The 26032-nt window shown below is 38.1% G+C and overlaps 1 protein-coding gene across 1 annotated transcript in view; it reads left to right on the forward strand.

Annotated features, from left to right (window-relative positions):
- The window catches only part of LOC148839567 (nesprin-1-like), a 219048-nt gene that overhangs the window by 42783 nt on the left and 150233 nt on the right, over window positions 1–26032 (forward strand). Inside the window, exons 3-20 of the mRNA XM_088908442.1 lie at window positions 760–855; window positions 2303–2386; window positions 4633–4725; window positions 5085–5263; window positions 5842–6038; window positions 7864–7973; window positions 11578–11685; window positions 12540–12677; window positions 14672–14836; window positions 15395–15507; window positions 15780–15948; window positions 17281–17377; window positions 20419–20621; window positions 21088–21252; window positions 21658–21810; window positions 22196–22339; window positions 23988–24155; window positions 25844–26002. Of these exons, the coding sequence (XP_088764568.1) occupies window positions 760–855; window positions 2303–2386; window positions 4633–4725; window positions 5085–5263; window positions 5842–6038; window positions 7864–7973; window positions 11578–11685; window positions 12540–12677; window positions 14672–14836; window positions 15395–15507; window positions 15780–15948; window positions 17281–17377; window positions 20419–20621; window positions 21088–21252; window positions 21658–21810; window positions 22196–22339; window positions 23988–24155; window positions 25844–26002 (2541 nt within the window). The remainder of the gene's footprint in view (window positions 1–759; window positions 856–2302; window positions 2387–4632; window positions 4726–5084; window positions 5264–5841; window positions 6039–7863; window positions 7974–11577; window positions 11686–12539; window positions 12678–14671; window positions 14837–15394; window positions 15508–15779; window positions 15949–17280; window positions 17378–20418; window positions 20622–21087; window positions 21253–21657; window positions 21811–22195; window positions 22340–23987; window positions 24156–25843; window positions 26003–26032) is intronic.

Genomic DNA, 26032 nt, shown 5'->3' on the forward strand with positions numbered 1-26032 from the left:
TTCATCTGAATGTTGCTTTTTATACTTATTCAGTATATAGCTTCAATACTACCTTATCAGTTCCTGATGCATGTCTTCTAGAGAGAAACAGAAATACAACTTTAAAGCCTTGTTAAAATTTTTATTTTGCTCGAACCATAAATGTTGATTTTACAGTAATAGTCAACTTCAGCTTATTAATTAAATCTCTTCTTCACAAGCAAGCTATAGCAGTGTTTCTAATGTCATTGATAATGAAGAGCAAACTTAAACATACAGTAAATGTTGAAAAATTGTTTGCAAACCAAACTTTAATGCCCTTTTTCATCAAGTATACAAATAAATAAGACTGTTATTTTTTTTTCTTAAACCTTTTTGGAAGTTTCATTTGGAATCCTAAAGCAATCCTAAAATTCAATGTACAGGACAAGGTTTGTATAGTAGTCAGTCAGATTTTATTTGTTAATAACATTGATTAAATATTCATTTAATTCTGACATCCGTGTTAACAGTTTCTCTCTGTGCTCTTTTAAATGCCTAGGTTACACAACTGCATGTACTGTATGCACATAAAGCCATCTTCAAAATCTGCAGTAGCTATTCAGTAACAATTCAATGTACTCTTCAGCTCCAACCAGTTGAGTTTACAGGGTGCTCGTGTGAAGGTTTAATGAGATTAAAAGTTCATTAAGTTAATTAAGTGAGTTTTAAGTATTGAAAAGGACACCAGTAGAAACAGAGCTCAGCTCAACAGGCTTTTTCTTTTTCTTTCATCCACAGCGGAACCCACCAATGGTAGTGAATGACCTGTTTGAAGACATTAAAGATGGGGTGATGCTTCTTGCCCTGCTTGAGGTTCTGTCTGGGCAGAAACTAGTAAGTCCTCCTCACAGATGTCTGTGCTTGCAATTCGCTCAAACAAAGTGATCAAAGTTACTCGGCGTTTTTGTGTGGGGTTTCCATGCAGGTCTTCACTTGACTCCTGTCAGAGATGGGTGTGGTGTTATACAGCACTGCTAAACCAAGAACAAATTGGAAAGTATGAATAAATAAGAATTTCATGTCTAATTGTGTCATACCTTAAAGAAGGGTTGTAAAACTTATTTGGTTAAATATCCCCCACCTCTAGATCATGCGAGAGTCATTTATTTCTTTGAAAGGTTAATAATTGCTCAGTCTCCTGTGTCATTAAATACCATTCTTTCAATACATACAGTATGCTACTTTTTACGGTTTTTGTAATTACGGGTAACACTTCTGTGAATAAATACAGATACTGTATAAAGACAAGGTGTCACAGTTAGACAATCACAAAAGTTATTTGTGATTTGCGTTGTGGAGATATCTTGATAATAAAGCAATTACATTGGTCACTTAATATAATGATCTGTGTCTTCCTTCCATTAGTTGCAGATTTAAAAATAACGTCTCTCTGTGGATTATTATCAGGCTGGAAGCTTCATACAGTCTGCCCACAGGATAAATTGTTACTATTAACAATTAGTTTTCTTTGTTATCTTGAGTCAGAAAAGAGTCTTCTGTATGTTTTTCCAGTGTTTTTATTGTCTTGTCTAATTCCTTTCTTTAGCACAAATGGTACTGTAGCTTTGTGAATTTGTGAACTCTGACCCAGCTTCTTTTAATATCTTGGGTGCAGTAATTTCAAAAGTTACTAATTACTAATTAATTGTCATGAAAGGTCTTCCTTTTTACCTCAGCCATTAAAAATATGTGATTGTCAAATTTCAGCATGTCAATAGTTTATCTGATTCAGCAAATAGAATTTCTCAGATTATGCTGTCATTTTGAATTTTACATGAATAGTTTCTCAGATGACACATTTCTATGTTCAGCTTTACAATGGAAAATTAAATTGGGTTACTGGAAATTGCATGAATTTGTACTATATTGACTATAGTCAGAACTTATGTGAACCTATATGTATGGATGTATACCTGTATATTTGTATGCTGTTCCTAAACTCACTGTTAGAATCTTTTCTGTAACATGTATGCTTTATAAATGGCACTAATATAAAAAAGGCAAAAGCATCTTTACCATAGACTGCTATTTGTGATCTCTCGGTGGCTCAGAGGTTTAAACACATAGCTAGCAGCATTCATGTTTTCTGTGGTGATACTTAGGGGTCCACCCTCAAACGAGTCCCATGTGACCAATCCTAGGTATAGAGAGAAATCAGAAACCCCATAGCCAACAGGGATCCTTAATGGCCCTATCAGCACTGCTGGGAATTTATTGATCTTACTTTGTTAAAGCACACTCCTCATTACACTGTCAATTTGATTTGTCTTTCTTTCCTTAGCCCTGCGAGCAAGGTCGGCAGCTGAAGAGAATCCACTGGGTTTCCAACATAGGCACTGCTCTCAAGTTCTTGGAGGGCAGGAGGGTAAGGCAGCTCCCTGTGTACTTTTCTCAGATGGAATGAGATCTTCTGAGAGTGGAAGAGCTAATTGCATGGAACCCTGCATTGCAGTCTGTCCTCCTCTCTCACCAAACACTCTCACGTACTCCTTTGTTCATCATATGATGCCTGTCTGGTAAAAGAAAGGTATTTCAAAGTCTTGGCAAATGTGTTTTGAAACCACTGGCTTTGATCTGAAGCTAAATTAACTACAATATAGGTATGTTATCCGTCTGAGTGTTCACAGAATTAGCAAAAAATTAAATGTATCCTTAGGAGGTATAGTTAACACAAGTCCACATGTGCTGTATAACAGGGCTGTCTAATTCTGGTCCTGTACCTTTTTCGGACTTTTTAAAGACGAAGCACCTGAAGAGCCAGGTAGTGGTTGACTCGTACCAATGATTTCAGTAACAAGGTAATTCAAGTTGTACTGAATCAAGTACTGTTGAAATGAAAACAATCCAGACAATCCAGTACTTCAGTGCCATGAGTGGATAGCTCTGTGATATATTGTCGACACTGATATTATGACACAATAACACTGTGCTCACAGCCTTGTCATTCATTCCTCTGTGAACCATCTGCGGAAATGAGAGAATTTGATGTTATAAATTTACAGCGGAATTAGAGTTTTGAATGAATGTAGACGGACTTAAGAGTACTGAAAGTGGGATTCTGTGGATTTAGTATTTGAAATGGAAATCATCTAAAGTTCTAAACCATCAAAAAGACAATAGATGAGCAGGTTTGGAATATTTGTTTTACGAAGCAGTGCTCGGAATGGTGTACATGATGAGTTGTTTTGATAGAGTTGGCTGTAATGAAACTGTGAACAGGGAAACTATTGAACTCACAGTGGTTAAGAGTTTATCTTTCCTGTGAGCACACAAGTGCAGGAAGACTTCCGTTCCCTCAGCATCTCATGAGTATTGCTTTAGCCAAACCCTGCAGGAACCATCCAAGTTTAATTTCACAGCCTTTGTAGCAAGCAAGCCTTCTAATTATAATCTTGTGTATAGTGGGTTTGTGATGCAGAAACTGAAATTTTAAAACTAGAAACAGATTTAATAATCCTTATTTAATATTTATTAATATACATCACCAGTATATACATAGCTTTCCCATAACTTTTTAAGTGTTTCAAAATTTCACTGAAACACAAAGGAATACAATTTTCAATATATACATAGCTTTCCCTATCAGTTTAAAAGTTCTTCAAAAAACATTAAAAAAGGTAATAATAACATAAAGATAAATGAAAATGCAATATACAATTAAACAAAACAATATATAATTAAATATATATGCAATACACAATTAAAAATGCAACAAAAGTATTGAAAAAATGATTTATATGTGGAACTTTAGTCACATTCAATTGCATTTTATTTAAAACTTCAAAGTTTCATTGAAACATGAAGGAATAATATTTTCTAGTTTTCCTCAGCCTCACAGCTTTTAATGCCATCTGTGATATAGGGAAGCCTATTGAACCTCTTCAGCTTAGCTGTAATTTAGCAATTTAACCTTGCCTGTGATGTTTAGTCTCATTTAACCAGGGTCAGGAATGGTGATGGTTTGTTATTATTACTGTATGTGCATGTCAGTAATATTAACGAGCACTCCCAGAGAATGGAATGTTTTCCTTCACTCAGGGTTGGCAGATGACTAATACTAACTGCAATCTCTCTTTTGCCATGCCGACTAAAGTCTGTTTACAGAGGATCTCCGGTTAGTATCCTAGATCAACTACTCAACTGGTTATTTATATATTTATCAGCAGTTGCTTAATTATTACATCCATGAATGTTTTTAAAAACAAATTTCTCCATGTTTCAATGTCATATTCCCTCATATTGAGGGCTTATTGTTCTCAATAACATATTGTATAAATCTTACCTTCATTTAATAATGAGAGCATCTCCATACTGTTAAGATGTTACAGCTCACAGTGAGATATCCATTGACTATATTTCATAAAGCATGCTTTGTACAGCTCTGAAACTATCACTCTGAATCTCTGTAATTACACAATCTCTAGACAGTGGTTCAAGCTGCCATCTCCTCAACTCTCCATATCTATATCTCTGATTTTGACCATAATGCAATTGCTGTGTTGAAGAGTCTTTCCTCACTTAGATGAAAACATGACTTTTATTAGTCAACTCTAAAACAATTGATATAATTGAACTATGAAGACTGAAGTTAAACTTTCTTTTATTTTTCAGATCAAGTTGGTCAACATTAACGCAACTGACATTGTCGATGGGAGGCCATCCATTGTGCTTGGATTGATGTGGACCATCATTCTCTATTTCCAGGTAATGCATAATCATTGTTGAGATAAAGGTATTTTAAACTTGGAACACTTGGAAGGGCGTTGTGCCATTTGTTTTTTTTTTATGCATTTCTAGATCAAGCTTATCAGTTTAGGCATTCTAAAACTGAGTTGTTGTTATGTGTAGCTCTGTTTTGGCTTTGCTGAGTTTTAAAAATACCTTGACCTTCTTCCTTATCTTGTATGGGTACAAGGTGTACAGGTGTTTGGGTGCTATGTGAGTCCAAGTCTGGAAGGATGGACAGGACACATTATATTCCTATAACTGTAGCCACCTGTTCCAGTTCATGAAAAGCTGAGAAGTCTATTTTGTCGTAACAGCATCTTTTCTGTCTTTCACAGATTGAGGAGCTGACCAGCAATTTGACCTTACTGCAGTCCCTGTCCAGTAGCACCTCATCAGTGGAGAGCCTGGCTAGCTCCGAGACTGCTAGCCCGCCCATGAAAAGGAAGGTTGTTACCAAATTCCAAGGCAACGCCAAGAAGGCCCTTTTGAAATGGGTGCAGTACACAGCAGCAAAGTAAGACTCAACTCAATGTTGGTTTTTGGTGGAAAAAATGTAAAAGGTGGATGACTTTTTAAAACTCGTAGTTCCTTGAAAGTTGTTAACAGAGATGCATAAACTTCAAGGTGGTGTTTTTATTTTATATAGTTCATATTGTTTATATATGACACACGTTTATCTTGATTTTAGTTGCAAATTGTGTTAGTAGAGCACTTTATTAAAACTGTTAAAACAGATTTAGGCAAAATAATTTTAAAAAGTCATCAAAGTGATTGATGTAACCTCCAAGTGGTTAAACACAAATTTCCTACTTATCTTGTAATTAAGTAACTCATACTTGATTCCCATATTATTGCTTGAACAGAACAATTACCTGTTAAAGGGAGAAGTTCTGTCTTAACCTCTGTATATTTATGCATTTCAGGCCTATTAGTTAATTGTTTTTGATAAACTGTCATATATACTACACGGGATATACTGTACTGTATAGTATATCAAGCTAAATTCCAGAAAAAGTGAGGATCTCGACCAATGAATTATTAGAGTATGTTCCCTCATGCTCTGAACTCTGGGTCTATACTTTGTGTTTGAAGGCGTTTGGGAGTTGAAGTGAAGGACTTTGGGAGGAGCTGGCGCAGTGGAGTTGCCTTCTACTCGGTCATCTCTGCCATTCGCCCTGACCTGGTGGACATGGACAGAGTGAGGAGGAGAACCAACAGGGAGAATCTGGAGGAAGCCTTTGCCATCGCTGAGAATGAACTGGGTATCCCCCGCCTTCTTGATCCGGAAGGTATGTCCTAATGTCATGTTCAATGCAGTGGTCTTATTTGTAGTGATGACAGGAAAATGGATTAGAGTGGGCAAGCTGCGTGTGGTTAAGTACACATGGAAAAGTAAAAATAAAGAAGAAAAAACACAAAGTTTGGGCTGGTGAGCCACTTTGAAGAGACCTCCTTCCATGTCTGTATTTCCTGTATGGCGTTACTCTTTTCAAAGAGTCCCTCCCTAGAGTCCTTTAAAAAAAAACACATTTTTGTTCTCACTCTCAAGAATCACTTCTAACATCAGGGCTATCTGGACTGTAAAACTGCCACTTTATAATTACTGTTACGTCCCAGTGTGTGGTCTGTGTGTTTTTGTTGTTATGTTCCACGCTGCTGACCTTTGATTGTTCTCCCTCCCCCATTGGCCCACCATTACACCACTGTTCTGTATGACATCATCATCAATCAGCCTCTCAGCCAATCAGACTGCATCTTATTCAGTATATAACATGGAGGTTTTCAGGAAGTTTTGTTTGGTTTCAGTCCTGTTTGGTTTTGCTTCGCTTCATTTTGCTTTTGCTTCTGCTTTGTTGTTTTGTGTGTGTATTTTCGTATAACTTCGGCTTTGTTGTTTTGTTGGTTTCTGTTAGTTTTTTGTACTTTTGTTTGTTTGTGTTTATCCTTGTTTTGCCATTTCCTTGCCCTAACGTGTTACATGTTCAACATTTGTGTTCTTTTGTACCCTGTTCCTGTTGATTACTATTGTTTTCCCTTATTTGTATTCCTAGTTCACTTGTATTTTTGTGTGAACTTTTGTTTATAAGGTTAGTTTATGTTGTTGGGTACATTCTACACACTTAGTTGATTTTGTATTAGTCACACTAGTTTAGTATGGGCTCCATTTTGTTTATTTTCTTTTCTTTGGCACCACTCGAGTCCCTTACCCTGTGTGTTATCGTGTCTTACCAGTCACTTATTCAACTTAAAATCATCACTTTTGCACCCACCTTTGTTATCACGCTTCCTAGTCCCAAACCAGAACCCACCTGCTTCCAAAAGAATTATCCTAAATGTTACACCCCTTTACCCCTAGACACTGGGGGTCGTAACAATTACGTTTAAGACTGATATCTGTAAAGGCCCAGGTTGAGCTCAGGTTAAGGCCTGTGATTGCAGGTCTGAGCCCAGGTCACGTAACTAGACAACTGTGACTGGGATTGCACAAGCAGTGGCTCCTAATTGGATGAGCCGAGGATATGGTAGGATTAGTCTGCCAAGGCTGTCTAGATTCTTAGAGACACAATAGGGCCTCTGGCCTTCCAGGCTCTTGCAAATTTGCAGTGATTTTGGCGAAGGAAGTGCCAGGTCTCCAGTTGGTCCTGGAACCTCTTGTAAGGTGTTAAAAGTTGAACGACTCAAAGGTGGTTGGCTCTCAGGAGAATACATGTCCTCATTCTTCCTTGTGTGCAGTTGCAGGTTTGTAGCTGTGAGCCAAGATGTGAAAAACATTCAACTAGCTATTCCATATCGGCTGGGTATGAAAAAAGGAATTGGTTATTGTAAGCTCATATATAAAAGATGATTCCTAAGATTTTAGTCTTTAATGGGATATATAAGTTAAAGTGGGATATCCAATGGAAATATACTGAGAAGGCACTTAAGCTGTATTTTATTTTTAATGTGGCACAGATATTTTCTTATGTGTGTTTTGATAATTCCTACAGTATATGCGCTCATGATCCTTCCTCATAAGGTAGAAATGGTTTGTGCTTTGTAATCAACCCATTGATGATGCCAGAAATATAGAAATACAGCTGTGAGCAACAAATACTGCTTTTATGTTCTTTGCAGATGTTGATGTCGACAAGCCAGACGAGAAGTCCATCATGACATATGTTGCTCAGTTCTTAAAACACTACCCAGATCCCCACAACACTGAAACTGATGGCAAAGAGGAAGAGGTAATTTCTTTTACAGCTTAATCTAGTAGCAGTTGAGTATTACTGTGCCAAAGCAAGCAAAAAACATGCAGCCGAAATGAAATGAAAGATTAATAGTTTATAGGTTTATAGATATACGTTTAAGATGGTAGTTCAGTTAGACAACAACATACTGTAGCAGAAGTCCTTGGAGATTACAAAGCTTTACTTGACATCACAGTAATTGGTGAGAATTACTATAAAATCCCTGAATTCATATTATAAAGTATTACAAAGTAGAATAAAATGTAAACGTGACTTTGAACAATTCTTTACTTATTAATATGTTTTACTTAATGTACTTTGAAGCCCTTTAGTTGTTTAGAAGAAAGATTTAGGATTTGACCAGAATTCCCTTCCATGAACAGTGCATGGCGTCGGAAAAACAAGCTGATGGGATAGCTCAGCTGCAAGCACTTTTTGAATATTGTGAAATGGACTCGTTGCAAGTTGAATTATTTTGTGCTTAAGCTTAATACTGTTTGTATATACACTTGGTAAAAATATGAAAGCATGGGAGAAACATGTCGTCACTTCATTTTCCACAACTCTTTATCATTGGCAATTCATCCATTTTGACTTCATTTTCAGACCTTAAATGAAATGTAAGTATGTCCTTATCTTTTTCACCATAGTAATACGAATTAATTAACCTTAAATTAAAGGATATTAAATGTTTTTGTTATAGAATAGACATTTGTATCTATTTTTTTCTTTTTTCTTTTTAATATTAATATTGTATCTTAAATATGCACATGTATAGCAGTACTAATCATACACTAAACAACCAGGGACTACGTGTGTAGTAAATAATACACAGAAGATTATAGATATTAGCACTGTAGACATATTTCTAATGGAAATATTTCTTTTGAAACACATAATTACATTCCAATATATAATGAGGGTGTGAATGGATGATGTATAATTATTTAAGTGTCTTATGCAATAAAATACATACTTCAGAATTTTTACACCTAGAGTAACTTAACATATAAAACCACATTCAAAAGAGAGGAGGTCATTTAGTGCATCTATCCTGTTTGGTTGCTAGTTGCTAGTTATCCTTCTGTTTCTTGAAAGAAGCCAGGATCCCAATAAGGATGGATACCTTTCTTCAGACTGCCTCACCCTTACCGTGATAAAATTACCCCTGTTCTCAGTTATAAATGCACTAACTGTACCCATAGATGTGCACACTATATGGGGAATGCTAGCTAACATGCCAGGTGCAGTATATTGTGCAGGTTGTTTTGCTATATACAGCTGCTACTGTTTTATGTGAGTGACATACAGACTTTACATACAGTAATCACAGCTTCATCCAGTGCAGTTGGTTAAAAAACCAAAAAGGCTGAAATACCTTAAAACCAAAACAATTAAATAGTGCAGCATCCCCCACTCTCTCCGCTTGTTTTGTTTCCCAACGTTAGAAGCAACTGCTGTTTGTCATCGGAGTGCGGCGTCCCTCAGTGTGGTTTTCTGTAGCTCTGTAGCTGAATCCATTTTTCACCTGTTTCTCCCACCATTTGCCTTGAATCATCCACATTCTTTTTTTGTTTCGGCTGTGCGTCATCTGTTTTTGTGCACCGGTAGGAGCTTCTGCGTTCCATTCCAACTTTCGCGCTCTCTATCCCCAAGCTCCAGGTAAGGCCTGAGCGCCCCAGGGGTCATGCGCTCTGTACACCCGGCCTGGCCTGCGGTGGTGTTGTGCGTCTGCAGTGCCCTTTTGTCGTTTTCCTCTCTGCATGTCTGTCTGTCCACTAACGGGCTGTCTATGTTGTGTTTGCACCCTTCTTTGTGTCTTGCTCTCCTTGCCAGTTTGGTCTTGGTCCACGACACATAGAGCAAATGCTAGAGGTATGTGGAACCGGAGGTAAACAACGGCGAGGCGTTTAATGGCTCTTTCTTATTTATTCGGACTTCCTTGCCCTCAGGCGACCTGATGTGAGGCCTTTAAACTGATGGCACAATGTGAAAAACAAAAACTCCTTTCTTTTAGGTGAACTGTCATTGGATCAAATAATACCGCCTGTCTGCGTCTACTAGTGATTTTCTTTTTCCCCCAAAGTGCACTACAGTGTTGTACAGGATAGTTTGGGATTTGTTTTTTTCATGAACCCATACTTTGAATGAGAAAATCAGTAGCATTGTACTGTTGAGTCCTACGATACAGAGGATAGTATTGCTTTCACTATTTTGGGAGCAAAATAGCCAATAACAGCTACGACTCTTAAACCATTAGTTTTTTCCATAACCAGTGTGTCATAGAATCAGTTGTTGTCCTCTCAGCAGAAATAAGCATTGGCGATTGAGGAAACAAGAAACTTGACACAAGCAGTGTTTTGCTATTAGTTGTAGTAGGTTGTGCCACTTACTGCTGTAGGTACACATGTTTTGTCAATATCACATTTAAGTTACTAGGCTTCACCTAGGTTAGACTTAAAGAATAAACTACATTACATATTTACTCATACAGCCACTTAGGGCACAAAAAGAAAAACTTTAGTAAAAATTGTAAGAATTAATATTATTATTGGACCCACTTCATTCACCATAGAACTGCAGCATCCATCTGAGTGATGCGTGGCAGTCGTTGTGTGACAACGGCTCAATTACTCATCCGATGTAGTAATAATAATAATAATAAAAATAATAATACGTTTTTAATGTAAAAAGATAACTCTTACAGCAATGCAGATAAAAAGATAAAAGAAAACAGTGTGTCATTAGGAATAGTATCAGCATGAGTTAGCAATCTAACCTCTCTCCTGTGCAGATGCTAAAGAATTTTTGTGGGATGTTCGTGTTTATGCTATCTTTTTTTGAAGTGAAAGAATTCTCCTGTTGTACATTTCTGTTAATTCGTGCAGCATGCGATAAGAGAGAGGTTCATAGAAAGCAAACTAAAACCAGGCTTTTTAGGTTAAGAGTTCTGAACTTGTCAAATGCGGGTTCACAACTCCGTTTATTAGAGCACATCCTTCTAGAGTAGAAGAGGTGAAAATGACCATGCTTAACCTGAAAGACTAAATTTCCATCACACAAGTTAAAATAATAAGTCAGCACTGACAAGTTCCAGCAATCTCCAAGAGTCTGGTTTTAGAGCGCATGTCATAAATCCTCAAAGTGCTTTCTTTTTTTAAAGAACAACGTTTATTCTTATCCAGAAAAAAAGGTAAACGAAAACAGACTGAAATTGCATTATTATTAACAATGCACATGAAAAATATTCTCCTGAAATTGCTTTACATAACTTCAATAACCAAAGCAACAATAAGTAATAATAAAATGTCAGCGAGAAGCTGGTCAGTTTTCATTATCAACCGTATTTATGTTGTGCGTGATTACAAACAGTATCATCACAATTTCAATCAATTTAAGCATTTACCGTCTTCTAGGATGAATGCTGTCTGGGGGTATTTGTTATGTCCTGTTACGGTATGTATTGGATTTATTAAATGTGACGATCAGGCTAGACTAGGAAAAAGGCGAGTCGTGGATTAAATCGGCCTGAGTCCTGTTGGGGCTTCAGTTGCTGGGTTTCTTGGAGGCTGAAGGAGGGCACTATGTCTCACCCTTGCAGAAGGAGGACCGTCGGGTGCTGAGGGAGCTGAGGGTCTGGCTGGAGCAGTTCGAGAGAGACCTCGTCCGAGGCCAGGGGGCGGAGGGGAGCCTGCAGGAGAACTACAAGGTGATGGGAAGGGAGGCAGTTTAAATTGCCTTTATGAAATGCTATCCCCAGACAGGGATAGTTTTTTTTTTGCTGGCACTCCACACAAAAATGTTTAAAACCTCAATAATGCAGTACTGACCTTGTTTACCAAATTACTTGGCATCAAATCAATTGCATACTGTATGCATTACTGTAATGCTGAGAATGGGTACAAAGCAGCTCACACATTTGTTGTTGCCATCCATCTTCAAACACACAGCGTTAGTCTGAAGGCAGCACATATGCCCGATTGTTTGCAAATAGAGCTCGGATCTATTCATGCGCGACACACGTGCAGATGGTCAGTGTGGGAGCTGCTGCAGCGCGGGTGGGCGTTGCGCTGTTGTTGTGCCTTGCTTTCAAGGTGTCTCTTCCAGGCCCGCAGCACTTTCTAGATCACGAGAGCTGCATCTGTATTAAAACAGCGGCTGGATACGTCTTCCCGGGTGCCGCTTAATGTATGCAAAACAACGTTGAAACAGCTGCGAAATGTAATTGCGTTTGTTTACTTTCTCACTGACATTTAACTTCTTTAGCCCATGAACGTGTTTAGTTTAAGCTTTCAGATTTTTATGAAAAAGTATTCACCTTAAAAATAAAACCAAGCAATTGCAGTGATTTGCAATTCAACCAAATGGGAGTTGAATTATTTTGCATGGCGCAGCACACAGATATTTCTTTCGTGAATTGTGTTGGTTTCCGCCTTTTTTGCGCTTTGTGAAAAGCTGCGAGTCACTGCTTCCATATGCCCTGAACTGAGAGCGAGGACAACAGGCATGTCAATGGCTTGTGGATGGGCTGACGATCCAATTTTTTTTCGCATTGCCTTGCAGTCATTTAAGAGTTTCCGGGTGCAGTACGAGATGAAGAAGAAGCAGGTGGAGGGGGCACTTCAGCCGCTGCAGAGAGATGGCAAGCTGTCGTCAGACCAGGCTGTGTTGAAGCAGGCATGGGAAAGACTGTCATCCAGGGTGAGAGGGGCTTCTCTGCCTCGCCATACTGTACTCTGTGACAAGACTGCCATATGTAGGAAACAACACTGGATACGAGTTGCTCACACCAACACTGCGCATGTGTTCAAATGTAAAAATACAGTACATGTCAACGGTTATAGGTTTGTGAAACAGATCTTTTCTAGTGCTGGACAATTGGGTGGGGTTCAATTTATCACAGCATGCTTGTGACAGCAGCAAAACTTTTGCAAGTGATCCTGTTTGCGTGAAGAAAGGGCATAATCATTAAATTTCCTATGGTTTTTCTTCAGTGTTTGTTGGTACTGTAGGTGCACTGCATATTATATTTGGTTGATGTCACTGAGTGGTTTAGTTTCACATCAAAACCAAAATTGTAATCTATTACTTTTAATAAACTGCGTTTATTTACTTATTCACAAGCAGTCGTGATTGTGATTTCTAAAAAGGTTATTTTTTTCCTTAATGCATTGCTATTGTATTATAGTATGTTTCACTGCTAAGGGCACAGGTCACTTAAATGACACTGGTCTATATTTAAATGTTTTTAGAAACAAATCCCTGAATGAAAGCTTGATGTGAGGATTAATATATCCCCTCTGGGGTCTTTGTTTAGTCATATGGTAATAAGACTATTGTAATGTTGTTGTTTTGAATTTGTATATACAGGTGTATATACTGGAGAAATTTATAATACAACTCAATCCCCCTCCTCTCACTATGGTCAATAACTAAAATATAAGTATATTTTCATTGGCCAATCTCTCACTGTCCAATGGGTTGTGGATGTATTTATAAACAACCCACAAGTCATGCAGATAAGCCTGTTTCTTTGTTTGATGCTAATTTTGTTTGACAGGCTGCTTTCATAAAGAGAGCCCCCCTCGAGTCCTAGTCTGTTATCCTCAATTTCGGTTCAGGAAAAAAAATAATTTAATCAGATTTATGAAAGTATTAATGAAATGGAAATGGAAAATATTTCCATAAAATGGAAATTTACCTTTGCTTTATTTTAGTCCTGGAAGGCAAATTCATTCCCGTTATATTCTTGACTGTTACTTCTGAGTAAAATTAAATCCTTAGGAAAAAAAATCCCACAAACATTCCTGAAATATCTTTTCACAAAAATGTACGTTCTGACAGCCGAATATACCCCTGCTGCATTGGGCTTGCATTGCAAGTTGCGTTAGCCGGGAGAGGTCTTACACACAGTTGTCTGCTGTTCGTCTGCAGTTCAGAATTTACCCCTTTCAGAAAGAGAACAGTGACTGTTTTGTTAGTCAATAAGCTGTGTGCTCTTCAGTCCTTCTTTTAAATTCTGCTGGTTGTCTGTAAATTGGGAATGTATCCAAGCCAACCATGTGTTGAGAAAAGCTTTGAAGAGCTCTAGGTAGTACTCTACCACAAGCACAATGTGCTCAGGTTTTTTTTTTTGCAACTTAATTTTTATTATTTTTGCTTTCCATTTGCAAGCCCACCAAGCTTGCAACAAGCTACAAAGATTTCTGAAACATTCTTTTGTACATATACGTATACAGTAGATATCTTAGATGAAATTCTCACGTATGTACATTTTCACTAGAAATACAAATTATATCATTGATCACCATTCAATTCAATGATATTACAAACAAACTTATCGAGAAAAACAAAAAAACATAAGATAAACAGATGAGCTTGATAATATTGCTGTGATCTACCGGAGTCTTAATTTTCCATAATTACTTTCATATTTCTATTTCTGTTTTGATACCTATGGTTACTATTGCTATTCTCCTTCGAGATTTAAGTTATACAGTACTTATCCATCCCATGGTCCCTCTACCTTGTTTATAAGTGGCTTCCATTTTTTCAGAGAAATTGTTTGGCTCATGTTTTTATAAAAAAGCGCAACTTCAAGCTGTTGCTCAGATTGTCTGGAGCGTTAATGTTGCCTTTCAAAGTGCCGGAGAGGATTCACATGCCAGGATTCGATTCTGCCCTGTCTCTTCCAGCTTCTGGAGTGGCATGTTCATCTGGACAAGTCTCTGCCTGGCTCCCTGGGTGTGATCGGCGCTTGGCTGCACAGAGCAGAGGTAGCCCTGCGAGAGGACATTGCCATCCAGCAGGCTCACGAGGAAACAGCCAATGTGATCCACAGGAAACTGGAGCAGCACAAGGTACAGTTCATACTGTACGCTTCTCAACACTTTCCATGAAACCAGATCAGCTCCTTGAAAATATTACTCCTTGCCTTAGTAATGGAATGAATTACAGAGCTTTATATAAAATCTTATGACAACCTTGTTAACATTTACAGTATATTTAGTGCTAGACCTTCTTTTTTTTCCAGACCTTTTTTTTTTCCAGGGAAATGGAAATTAACCTTTCCATTTCCCTGGTTTAGTTTTCTATCATACAAAGAACAGTCGCTGTGTTTTTCATTAGAAATAACATAACAAAGAGATTGTCTTTGAATATTGTCAATATTGCCACTAGAATGGATTGAGAAACATTTTGATCACATGCTAATCATGATTAGTTAATACTGATACGTAAAGTGGTTTACATTAGATGTTTTCACCTGCACTCATGTACTTATTGCCAGTCAGATGAATGCCAGTGGCTACATAATACAAATGTGATAACATTAGCTATGTCTGAAGAGATGGTAAGCTTCACCACAGACCTTCTCAGAGGCAGCTCACCTGTCACTGGTCTCGTCTCCCTGTAAACAGGACATGCTGAACAGTCTAGAGGGACACAAGCTGACCTTCCAGCAGATCCACCGAGATGGCTCTGTTAATGGAGTCCCCATCCCCATGGAGCAGCTTGAAGACATGGCAGAGAGGTTAGTCCTGCTTTGTTCATACTCCCGAGTTTACTCAGCACAAGTTAACTGATTATTACATCTGTCTTCCTCTTCTGTTGTGTCAGTCAAATCTTGTAGAATGTCTTGCACATACAGTACAAACTGGATACCTTGCATTGTATTTATTCTGAGGTTTAAAGTAGAGGAAAAAAGAAAAAGACAAAACTCCTTTTAGACAACACCTTATTTATGAAAAGACATTTTGCCTCACAAGTCAGTTTGTTTTTATTCTTCTTTTATTTTATTTACAGATTTAATTATGTGTCCACAACATCTCAAGCCCATCTAATCAAACTTGAATTCTGGGAAATGAAGTATCGCCTGCTGGCATTTTTAATGCTGGCAGAATCCAAGCTGAAGTCCTGGATCATCAAATATGGCAGAAAAGAATCAGTGGAGCTTCTTTTACAGAACTACGTTGTGAGTAGATGAAAAAATATCAGAACGTTTTGCTCATGCAGCTCTAACCAGCTCTGTGGCCAACAGCCATATCACCCTGCAACTCACAGCTGGCACCTTGTTGAAGCTCAGCAGGTGTGAGCCTGGTCAGTACCTGGATGGGAGACCTCCTGGGAAAGCTAAACTTGCTGCTGGAAGTGGTGTTAGGGGGCCAGTAGGGGTTGCTCACCCTGCAGTCTTTGTGGGTCTTAATGCCCCAGTATAGTGACAGGGATATTATACTGTAAAAAGGCGCCGTCCTTCGGGTGAGATCCTGACTCTCTGTGCAGGATGTTTCTGAAAAAAAGAGTAGGGGTGTTACGCCAGCATCCAGGCCAAATTTCCCATTGGCCTTTACCAATCATGGCCTCCTAATAATCCCCATCTCTGAATTGTCTTCATCACTCTGCTCTCCTCCCCCCTGATAGCTGATGTGTGTTGAGTATACTGGTGCACTATGGTTGCTGTTGCATCATCCTGGTGAGGGCTGCATATTGGTGGTGGTGGTGGAGGGAGTCCCCATTAACTGTAAAAAGCTTTGAGTGGAGTGTCCTGAAAAGCGCTATATAAGTGTACAGAATTATTATTTACCACTTTATCCAACTCTGGGTCATGAGAGAGCCAGAGCCTGTCCCTGCAAGCAAGGGGTGCAAGGCAGGGTATACCCTGGATGGGACAACAGTCCATCACAGGACAGACACTGACACTCACGCCAGGGCCAGTTATCCCAGAAGATAACGAAACTATTTTTTTTGTACTCAGTACAAACTCTGTCCAGAATTGAACCCAGGTTTGCAGAGCTCCTAGGCAGCAGTACTAACTACTGTGCCACCATGCTGCCCAAAACAAATAACCCTTACAAGGAAATAAATCCTTTTTAGACTATCATTTTCATGTAATAATATCAAAGTCTCATGTTTTTTGCTTTCCATCTTCACCCACTGCAAAACCGAAACAGGTTGGTTACCTTGCTTGAACAAATGCCAAGTCAGATTAAAAAAAAAAAAATGATAAAGGAAGCAAGCCCCTTTAACACTTTGATTTGAAGACATCTGCATGAATCTTTTAGAGAGACCTAGATTCTGTCTGTGGCACCTGCTTTTGTTTCCAGTGTCAAGCGTGGCTTGTTTTTTTATCTTGGAGTTTATTTCATGTAGTGTCCACATGGCTGGAGTATTTACAGCTATTACAAGTGAGACATACTGTAACCTCACACATTTCAAAGAGCTGATATGTATATTAAAAGCTTGCATTTGAGTAACTTGATTAATTGAAATGTGCTTCTATTGAAATATTATTTTTTCTTTCCTGTAGTCATTTATTGAAGGACATAAGTTCTTTGAACAATATGAGATGACCTATCAAACTCTGAAACAGGCAGCTGAATTATATGTAAAATCAGACGGTTCAGGTAAGAATTAACAGCAATGCAGTTGTATATTTTGCATGAGTAGTTCTATTAAGTACTATAGTTACATCAGCATGCGTAAGCTGCAAAGAAAAAAAGTAAAGGTTCATTCCATGCTGAAAAGGGAAGAAAAGAAACAATGTTTCAGCTGTGGAGCCTTCTTCAGGCCGAAGACACCCAAATGACCCCCGAAGATGGCTCTACAGCCGAAACATTGTGTATATTTTGCTTGTACTTATTTAACATACAGTATTTAAGTGTGATGAAAGCAGTTTATACAATTAATTATAAAAATAACAAAAACATTATACATTGTGAAAAAGATTGTATTGCTAAAAGCAATTTCTAAAGATGCAAAAACTAATCTTGAGATTAATGAATAAAATTAATATTATGAATTAATTATGAGTGTAATTAATAAAAATGTATTGCATTATCTGCTGAAGTCTACCTTTCTGGATAATGATCACTTAAGATAAGATAGTGATGATACTGTATACCACAAAGATATGTATTTGACATAAATACATCAAGATAAGTAGACCAAGGAAAGAGGCTCTTAAGTGAAGAGTCTCTTATGCCATTAAATACTGGTAATATTGCAATGTACATTTATAGAATAGATAGAGGGGCATAGAACAAGGGCATCTCAATAATCCAGGAAATTATAGACTGGTTATCTTTGTGTTTAACAAAACAATTGTTATACACATGCAAATATTTAACAAACTTATTGAACAGTGTGGCACACAGAACATTAGTCAAGAAAGATTGCAATACACCATAATGTGATCTAGGTATTCTGATCTTCTCCACATAATAAATAATGATATGCTGTAGATATGTCATAGAGAAGGACAACAAGACTGCTATGACTTCTTCAATCTTTGGAAACTTGTCCGTGGGTGAGACTTGAATGAGAGTTGCAAAAGTTTAAAGGGAACAAATAATATGGACTATTATCTATAGCTATTATCTGAAACTAAATTCACTCAGGAGAATAACAAGGAAATGTTCATTACACACATTAATTTTCCTAAATTTCATATGTTCAAATGATTAGCTCTGAAGTGCAGAATGGTCTATTCTCGTCAGAAATGTTTCTTGTGTTCCTGTGAAAATTACAGGTTTTAAATCTCTCCGACACTACTTAACTAAGGTATAGAGATAAAATTACAGCATATGTCTGAAAGGTTTTTATTCAGGTGCCAGTCAGGAGTTGGCATTCTTTCAGATAGGTAGTAAATGCAATTTTAAAGTAATTAGCCAAGGCTTTTTTTGTGTTTGGACGTACATGCGAAAGATGTGAAATTGTACATTCTGAGAGGGTTATCCGTGTAATTTACTCCTTCTAACTATTCTTCAAAGTACTTATTAAACCCTTGGCAACAAAAATAATTACAGTGTTATTGCGTCCATTTCAGTCATCCAGTAAGTGGGCTTTACACAGCATCCTTCTAACAAGTATTTTCTGCATTGTTTGAAGTGCTGCCAAAGATGCTGATCTCTGCGTGTTATAATCTCAGTTTAAGGTGACTTAATTATATCTAGTTAATTTTTTCAAGTTTATGAAATTCCAGTGTTAATTTCAAAGCAAATATTACCAGTTGTATCCGAAAGAATACCCACCACAGGATTTGGAGAATGGGCAGTTGGAATCTAAACAGTAACTGTTTTGCAGCCTTTTGAACTGTAGCAAACTGCACAGAGGGGTCTCTCATTTGTATTCAGGCCCACTGCAGTCTGAGCAGGCGTATGTCGTCACACAGTGTGAGCTCTCGCTCTTTCTGCAGCTATGTGGAAATAACTTTCTGACCATGATTCTTTGTCGAAGGGCAGCCCGATGGTCTGAAACAACGAGAAGAACACAAGTTTGTAGTTGCTACTGATTCTGCATTTGAATTTGCGACTTAAATAAAATCAATTAAATGATTTTCTTGCCTCAGAGTACTGTTAACCTTGTGATTGAAATGTTATTTTTCTTATGGATTGAGTGATCACAGTTGCTCTTCGGTTTGGAATTAAAGCCGTTCTAACTATTATACCAATAGACAGAAAAAAAACTGTCTAATCTAATGGACAAGAAAGTTATGACTTGAAATGCACAGGAGACCTTTTAATCTTGAGATTTCTAGTTCAAAGCTGGATTTCACAGGTCAGTTAGGGTGTTGTTACCCTCATGGTAACCACAATGGGTATGTAAAATAATTGGCAATTTCAAATTTCTAAAAAAAATAGAAGCTCATCACCAGCATAAGGCAAGTTAACTAACTGTTAGCTTCCTGTTCTAGGGTTTAGGATCAGTAGGAGAGGTAAGTGTAGCTGCATAATTAACACCTGGCTGCAAGATGGGGCCACACTTACTCACTGTGATTGATTGACACCTTCATTCTGGCAGGTTTGGTTGCATATTCCTCACCTGTTCCCCCACGCCCTCTCCAAGTCTGATCTCACTCATATCCGATTAAAGAATCTGTAGATGAAAACATGATAATTACAATAGAAAGTCACCAGATCAAATTTCTTTTAAACTTGCATGAAAACCTTCATTTCTATTCTCCACGCATTGAACCAGAAATTTGCCCTTTCTGAACCAGAGATTTGAAATTCTAGAGCACTTAAATCATACCTTTCCTTAACTTTGTGTAACTAGATGAAATAATTCAATGATACTAATTTCAGTCTTTATACTAGGGTGAACAGCTATTGAACACAAACCGTTTTTTATTGGGACTGACATTTTCATTGACTGCACACATCTATTTGTTGTTCAGGATCACTATAAAAGTGGTAATACAAATGAAACTTCAGAAACATTTTCTGCACCAAAATTTAATTGCCTAATTTTAGACTTTTGCATTTCCCTTCTACTAACTAATGTTTACTTAAAATGCCTGCACTTTTAATGTGGACAGTTAAGTGGAAAAATAAGGAGAATGATTTATGGAGGTTGCTTTGCTGTTGACCTGGAAACTATTAAATGAACAAGAAGAAAGGATGTTGATGGTTTTTCTTGGCGTTACCGATGACATGTCCTTTTCTAGCTGAAGAAGGGGAAGGGGTGAGTAAGTTCTTGAGCGACACAACGGCCCAGTGGAGGAACCTGTCTGTAGAGGTGCGAAGTGTGCGGAGCATGCTGGAGGAGGTGATCTCCAACTGGGAGAAGTACAGCAGCACAGTGGCAGGCTTGCAGGCCTGGCTGGAGGATGCGGAGAAAGTGCTGAACCAGCCTGAAAATGCCAAACGGGTAGGTCCGCATTCGACCTGTTTATTCCATCTCTCAAAATAAGAGAAAGCCAGTTTAGCTTTAAGCCTGAGCAGAGAATTCGGCAAGCCTTAGGAGTCTGATTTTCTGAAGACCTAGCAAGAAAATTAAAAATTGTGATTATGCTATTGTAAGTATTTGATGTAACTGATAGAAACAGAAATCTGTCATATGAAATTACCTGTTTTACTCTGACAATGCTTTGTCAACAGGAATTGTTTTCTTTGTTTAGTCTACTATACGAGTTTTCATTTTAAAACTTTTTTACTATTTTTTCCATTTGTAAATAACCTTGGGAGCCATTATGCTATTAACGTTTTCTTCCCTTCAAAGAAGGAAAGTCAAAAGTCATTATGAGCAGCCAGCCCCTTTCTTGTCCCAAGACAGCCTTCTGTGTGGTAGTGAGCATGTTTCATTCTCTCTAATTCCACACTACTCCTGCCCTTAGGAGTTCTTCAGGAACTTGCCTCACTGGATCCAGCAGCACACGGCCATGAACGATGCAGGCAACTTTCTCATCGAAACCTGCGATGAAACAGTCTCCCGGGACCTGAAACAGCAGCTGCTGCTGCTTAATGGAAGATGGAGAGAGCTATTTGTTAAAGTCAAACAAGTAAGTCCTCTGCAGGCAACAAAATTATTTCAATCGCTGAATCCATCATGAAACAAGCTCAATAACAGTTTTAGCACTGGTCTCTTTCAAAGCATCTTGTAAAAAGATTTACAACAGACAAAAAAAAATCATACAGCTAAGGTATAGAGTGGATTCACTTAAATAGCTCATGTTTCAATAATTAAATTAATAGGTTGGACAGCTGCAAGTATGGGCAGACAGCAAGTAAAAAAACCCCTCAATACATCAATGTAATAATGTATTGATGTAATAATGTTTACATCAAAATGAATTTGGGGGACATTTCTGTAACACACAACCTTGAAAGTCTGGTTTAAGAACCATTGCTAACGAAGCAGTGTAGTTGACTGTTATCCTTCTAATTGTTTCCTCACACTATGGCAGTATGCAAGAGCTGATGAGGTGGACAAATTGAGGAAAGAATACCAGGACGGAATGTCTGCTCTGAAATCATTTGTCGACACGGCGAATGAAAAAATGACAGCCCCTGTCCATGTGTCATTTTTGAATGTGAGGACTTTTGTGCAAGATATTGAGGTAAGAAAGTGTAAGAACGATTCCCAAGTAATCCCAGCCAAGTAATATCTCTCACTGGAAGGTTGAGTCCAGTTTTCCACAAATTATTGCTTTACACTTGGGCCCTGAATAGAATGGAATTGAGATTTCTAAAAAAATATCGGAGAAATATTTAAAGGGAAAGAACCAGGTATCCTCTGTGTATTTCTAGCCCTGATTAGTCATCTACTGTTTCAGCAAGGAAGGAAAAATTTAACTACTGAGTTTATTTTTTATGGTTCAAAATGAGTGAAAGTTGTCCCTTCAGCGCGTCACCTGCATGCCAGTGGGAGCTGTCCGTCAGCCCTCCCTCCTCACTGTGTGCTAAGCAGCCCCTCTCGCTCCCTTTCACCATGTCATCATGCAGGATGTGAAGCAGAAGGTGCCAGTCATGGAAGCGCAGTATAAAGCGGCTACCAGGAATGCTCAGCTGCTCACCAAGGACACTCCTGAGGAGGAGGCCAGCCAGATGCTCGGAGCAATGGGAACGATCAAGGAGCAGCTAAGCAAGGTACTGGAGTCAGACGCCCACACAACTAGTGTGGCTGTAAGTGGGGGGGGGGATCATAGAGTCCAGTGAGGCATGGTGTCACCTTCATTATTCATACTTTCTGACAAAGATCAGTAAATCTCAATAGGAAAAGTACTTGATAATGTGGTACATTTTGAAAAACTACAGCTGCCCAATCCAGCCTTAGTCTTGCTGCTATCTTTTTATTTCTGGGTACTTTTCCTTAGGCAGTTGAGCTTTTTTCCTCTCTTGAGTCTTCTCCTCTCCACCACTACCTTAGCTCTGAGATACTTCTATAAAGTTTTGTTCTTCAACATTACAGCTAATGCGGTTGAGATCTGATCATTTATCATTTTAGATACGTTAGTGGCATACTGCAGTGGTATCAATTAACTTGAGCTTTGATCAGTTGCAGCTGATCAACTGATAGTGCCCTTTAAATGGTTTAAAAATTGTACTTATTGAGAAAGATTGCAAGGTATTTTGATGGTAGTAAAGGCTCAGCAATTGACATGTACTGTGTTTAGTACTCTCCATCCCAAATCTCCCAAAGCACTTCACATACTGTAAAGGAGACCCACTTCTGAAGTGTGGCCCCTACACGGATGATACACAGCAGCCTGAAAAGACAGTCAGGAGTCTGTCTCAGAAGTTAAAATAAGTTTTTTTTTCATGCGCATGGGAACAAAACACACAGAGGTGCTCAGTGTATTTTTCTCAAAGTAATAAACCTAGAATAGTCCTTAAATATTTTTCTATCTATCACACTTTCGTGTGCTTACAAGATTGGCAGTGTTCCAAAATCATGCACATCCTCCTATCTCCCTATTTGCTAAAGATAACTTCTTTTAAGATAATTGGTCACTTATGTTCGTAGCACGCACTCCTTTTCAGTGGTAGTGTATATACATACAGTAGCAGCCCTTGTGTCCACTCAAGTATTCGCGCACACTGTATCGAAGTACATAGGCTTAAAATATCTAATTTGATTAAAATAGAAAATATGAAAACACATCTCAAGCTTTCTGAAACCGATTACATAAATTACAGGTTTATGTAATTTACACAAAAAATTGTAAACAATGTAAAAAAACAACATTTTTTAATTATTCAATTTAATTCCAAATTTTTCAGTGCACACAACAAATTTCCAAGGTCATCTGGTATACCACCTGGGGGTGCTCCACATACCACCAGTGGTACACGTACTACAGTTTGACAACCACTGCTTTAAACCATTAAGGGAGGAAATTAAGAAAAGAAATGTAGTTGGCCGCAATTTTACAAGCCCAAAGTGGAATTTAACCAGGAAAGTGGGATTAACACCCCTATGCTTTCAAAAAGTGCCTTGGGATCTTCACTGGCCAAGTAATTAGGACCTTTGTTTAACAATTCATCCTAAGGACATCACCTCCTACAGTGCAGTGTGCCCAATACCATACTAGGGTAGTAGGGCATTGGCTTTGGAAATTCTGATCCAAAAAGGAGAGCAAAGCCTAGTGGTCAACAAACAAGTTTTCCTTGGACATTTCCCCATTTCACCACAGACCAGGCTGCATCTTATTTAGTGTTAGAACTGCAAAGTGATTATGGCTCATTGCTGCTAATGCAGAGACAGCTAAGTGTCTCCTTTTTCTTTGAATGGCAGATAAGAGAGCGATACTTGCCTTTGCTGCGTGAGTCACAGTCCTTGCTTTCTCCTCTGGAGGAAACAGAGAAGCAGATAACCAGTTTCTATCAGTCTCTGGAGAAGGCCAGCCACATCACTGCTGGCAGAGACTCCGAAGCCTCTGGGGACTTCAAGCAGAAGTGTCAGGTGAGAAATAAAGATCTGGTCACCATGGATACTAACAGAAGGTGGGGATTACTGTGTAGGCATTGTGTGTGCTTGTCTGATAAAAATGGTTTAACTCTTAATCTGTATGACATAACACCCTGTTTTTATTTAAGGGGTTTCAATGGTCATAAAAATAAACCAAATCCCCAAACAGTAGAAAAGTTCTATTCAATTAACTAAATAAAAAAAAAAACTATATTTACAGAAAAGACAGGCTTTGATCCAAAACAACTCTGAGCACACAGATCAGCTCACACATAAACTTATTTCCTTCTATCAAGCAGAACTCCACCATACTAATTAGTTCTGTCCCAAGGGCCAGGTTTAAATGCTCTAGGCCCCACCCAACTCCCTCTGATGGACAGGTAAGTTTCCGTTTATGTAGTGGTCAGGCAGGGTATAACAGGTTTCAAAATGGTGGATTATACAAAAGGCAAACAGAGGACAATTGTGCATCCACACATAAAACATTCAAACACAACCACAACTAATAATAAGGCAATTATCAGTGTATTCATTATCCTATCCTTGCTTAATTATCCAGTTAAGTACTGTGTGTGTATATGAAAGACCTTGCAAAAAAAAAAGAAGGCCATGTGAAAAAAAAAACAGGGAAAACAAAACAGTATTTCATCACAATCTGCCAATATAGGCTTCAGTTATTCAGGGATTGGTGCTTTTCTTTCTTGTTAAACTGCTGTTAACAAAACCGTGTGGTCAATAAATTGTAGAAGCTCTTCTGACATGTCCTGTGAAGAAATGGAGCTGGTACAGACAGTAGTTAACAAAAGTAGCTCCAAGATGCTCTTCGTTTTTATTACTAAGACTTTTAGCATGGCCTTTTTGCTAAAGCTTGCTAGCTATAAACTTTCATTAAACTTAATTCAGGGATTTGTATTAGTGGTCTCATTTCAGTGTTTAGATGAATGTATTGGGCACATTGTTTTAACAGAACAGTGTAAATGAAAAATGTTACTTTGCAAAAACAACAATAAGCTTTATGGATCATTTCTCTACGTTGGAAAATGTTTGGTTTTTTATGGAGTGATGAATGAGTTGGGATTAGATTCTGAACAAAAAAGCCAGAATTATGTACATTTTTAGAAAAATATACATCCTTCAGAAATGTATGGATTAAATTTTGTAGATAAGTTATGAAATTTGTCTTCAGTCTGTAGTGTACTATTTAGAAAAGTTGTTTAGTTCAGTTACTGGGAACCAGAGTTTATTGAAGTCTGAACTGTATGCAGGATTATTTCCTCTACTATTATCTATTATTCTCAATATGAAAATGAAAAATAATAAAACTTGTGTACCAATGGGGTTAAATGCATTAAAATGTAGAAATTTAAATCTACAGAAATTAAGGCTTCAGTGAATTTCCTGTTTTCAGTGCTGCTGGGTTGACTATTGCCATTTGATATGATATCTGACAGTTGTTCCATGTACAGTATGTCTCTACAGGGCTGTCCGATGTGTCAGTCTACCTGTAGAGATTCCTGTAAATTGCTTCCAACCAAAACTATGGTTTTGTGACATTTTTCTGTCCCATTACATTGAGTAACCCCCCTTGTTGGGAAAGTGTGCATACTTTGATCGCACATGTTTTATGGAACGTTTATTTGCATGCATGTTTATTTCTTTGTTCATGGATTCATTCGTTCCAGGAGTTACTTATTTGCCAACAAAACTGCAAGAAGTCTTTAGCGCTGATTGAGAAGAACAACCAAGCTATTCAGAGAACCCTGGCCAGCAGCAAGACCCTGCGGCAGTTCGATAAGGCTCTTCTTCAAAAGCGGGTAACTGAGCTGCAGGCCATTTCACAGGTTAGCCACTTTATAGTTTCCGGCTTCGGC

The sequence above is a fragment of the Atractosteus spatula genome, chromosome 2 (assembly GCF_055471065.1).
Source record: "Atractosteus spatula isolate fAtrSpa1 chromosome 2, fAtrSpa1.hap1, whole genome shotgun sequence".
NCBI lineage: Eukaryota > Metazoa > Chordata > Actinopteri > Semionotiformes > Lepisosteidae > Atractosteus > Atractosteus spatula.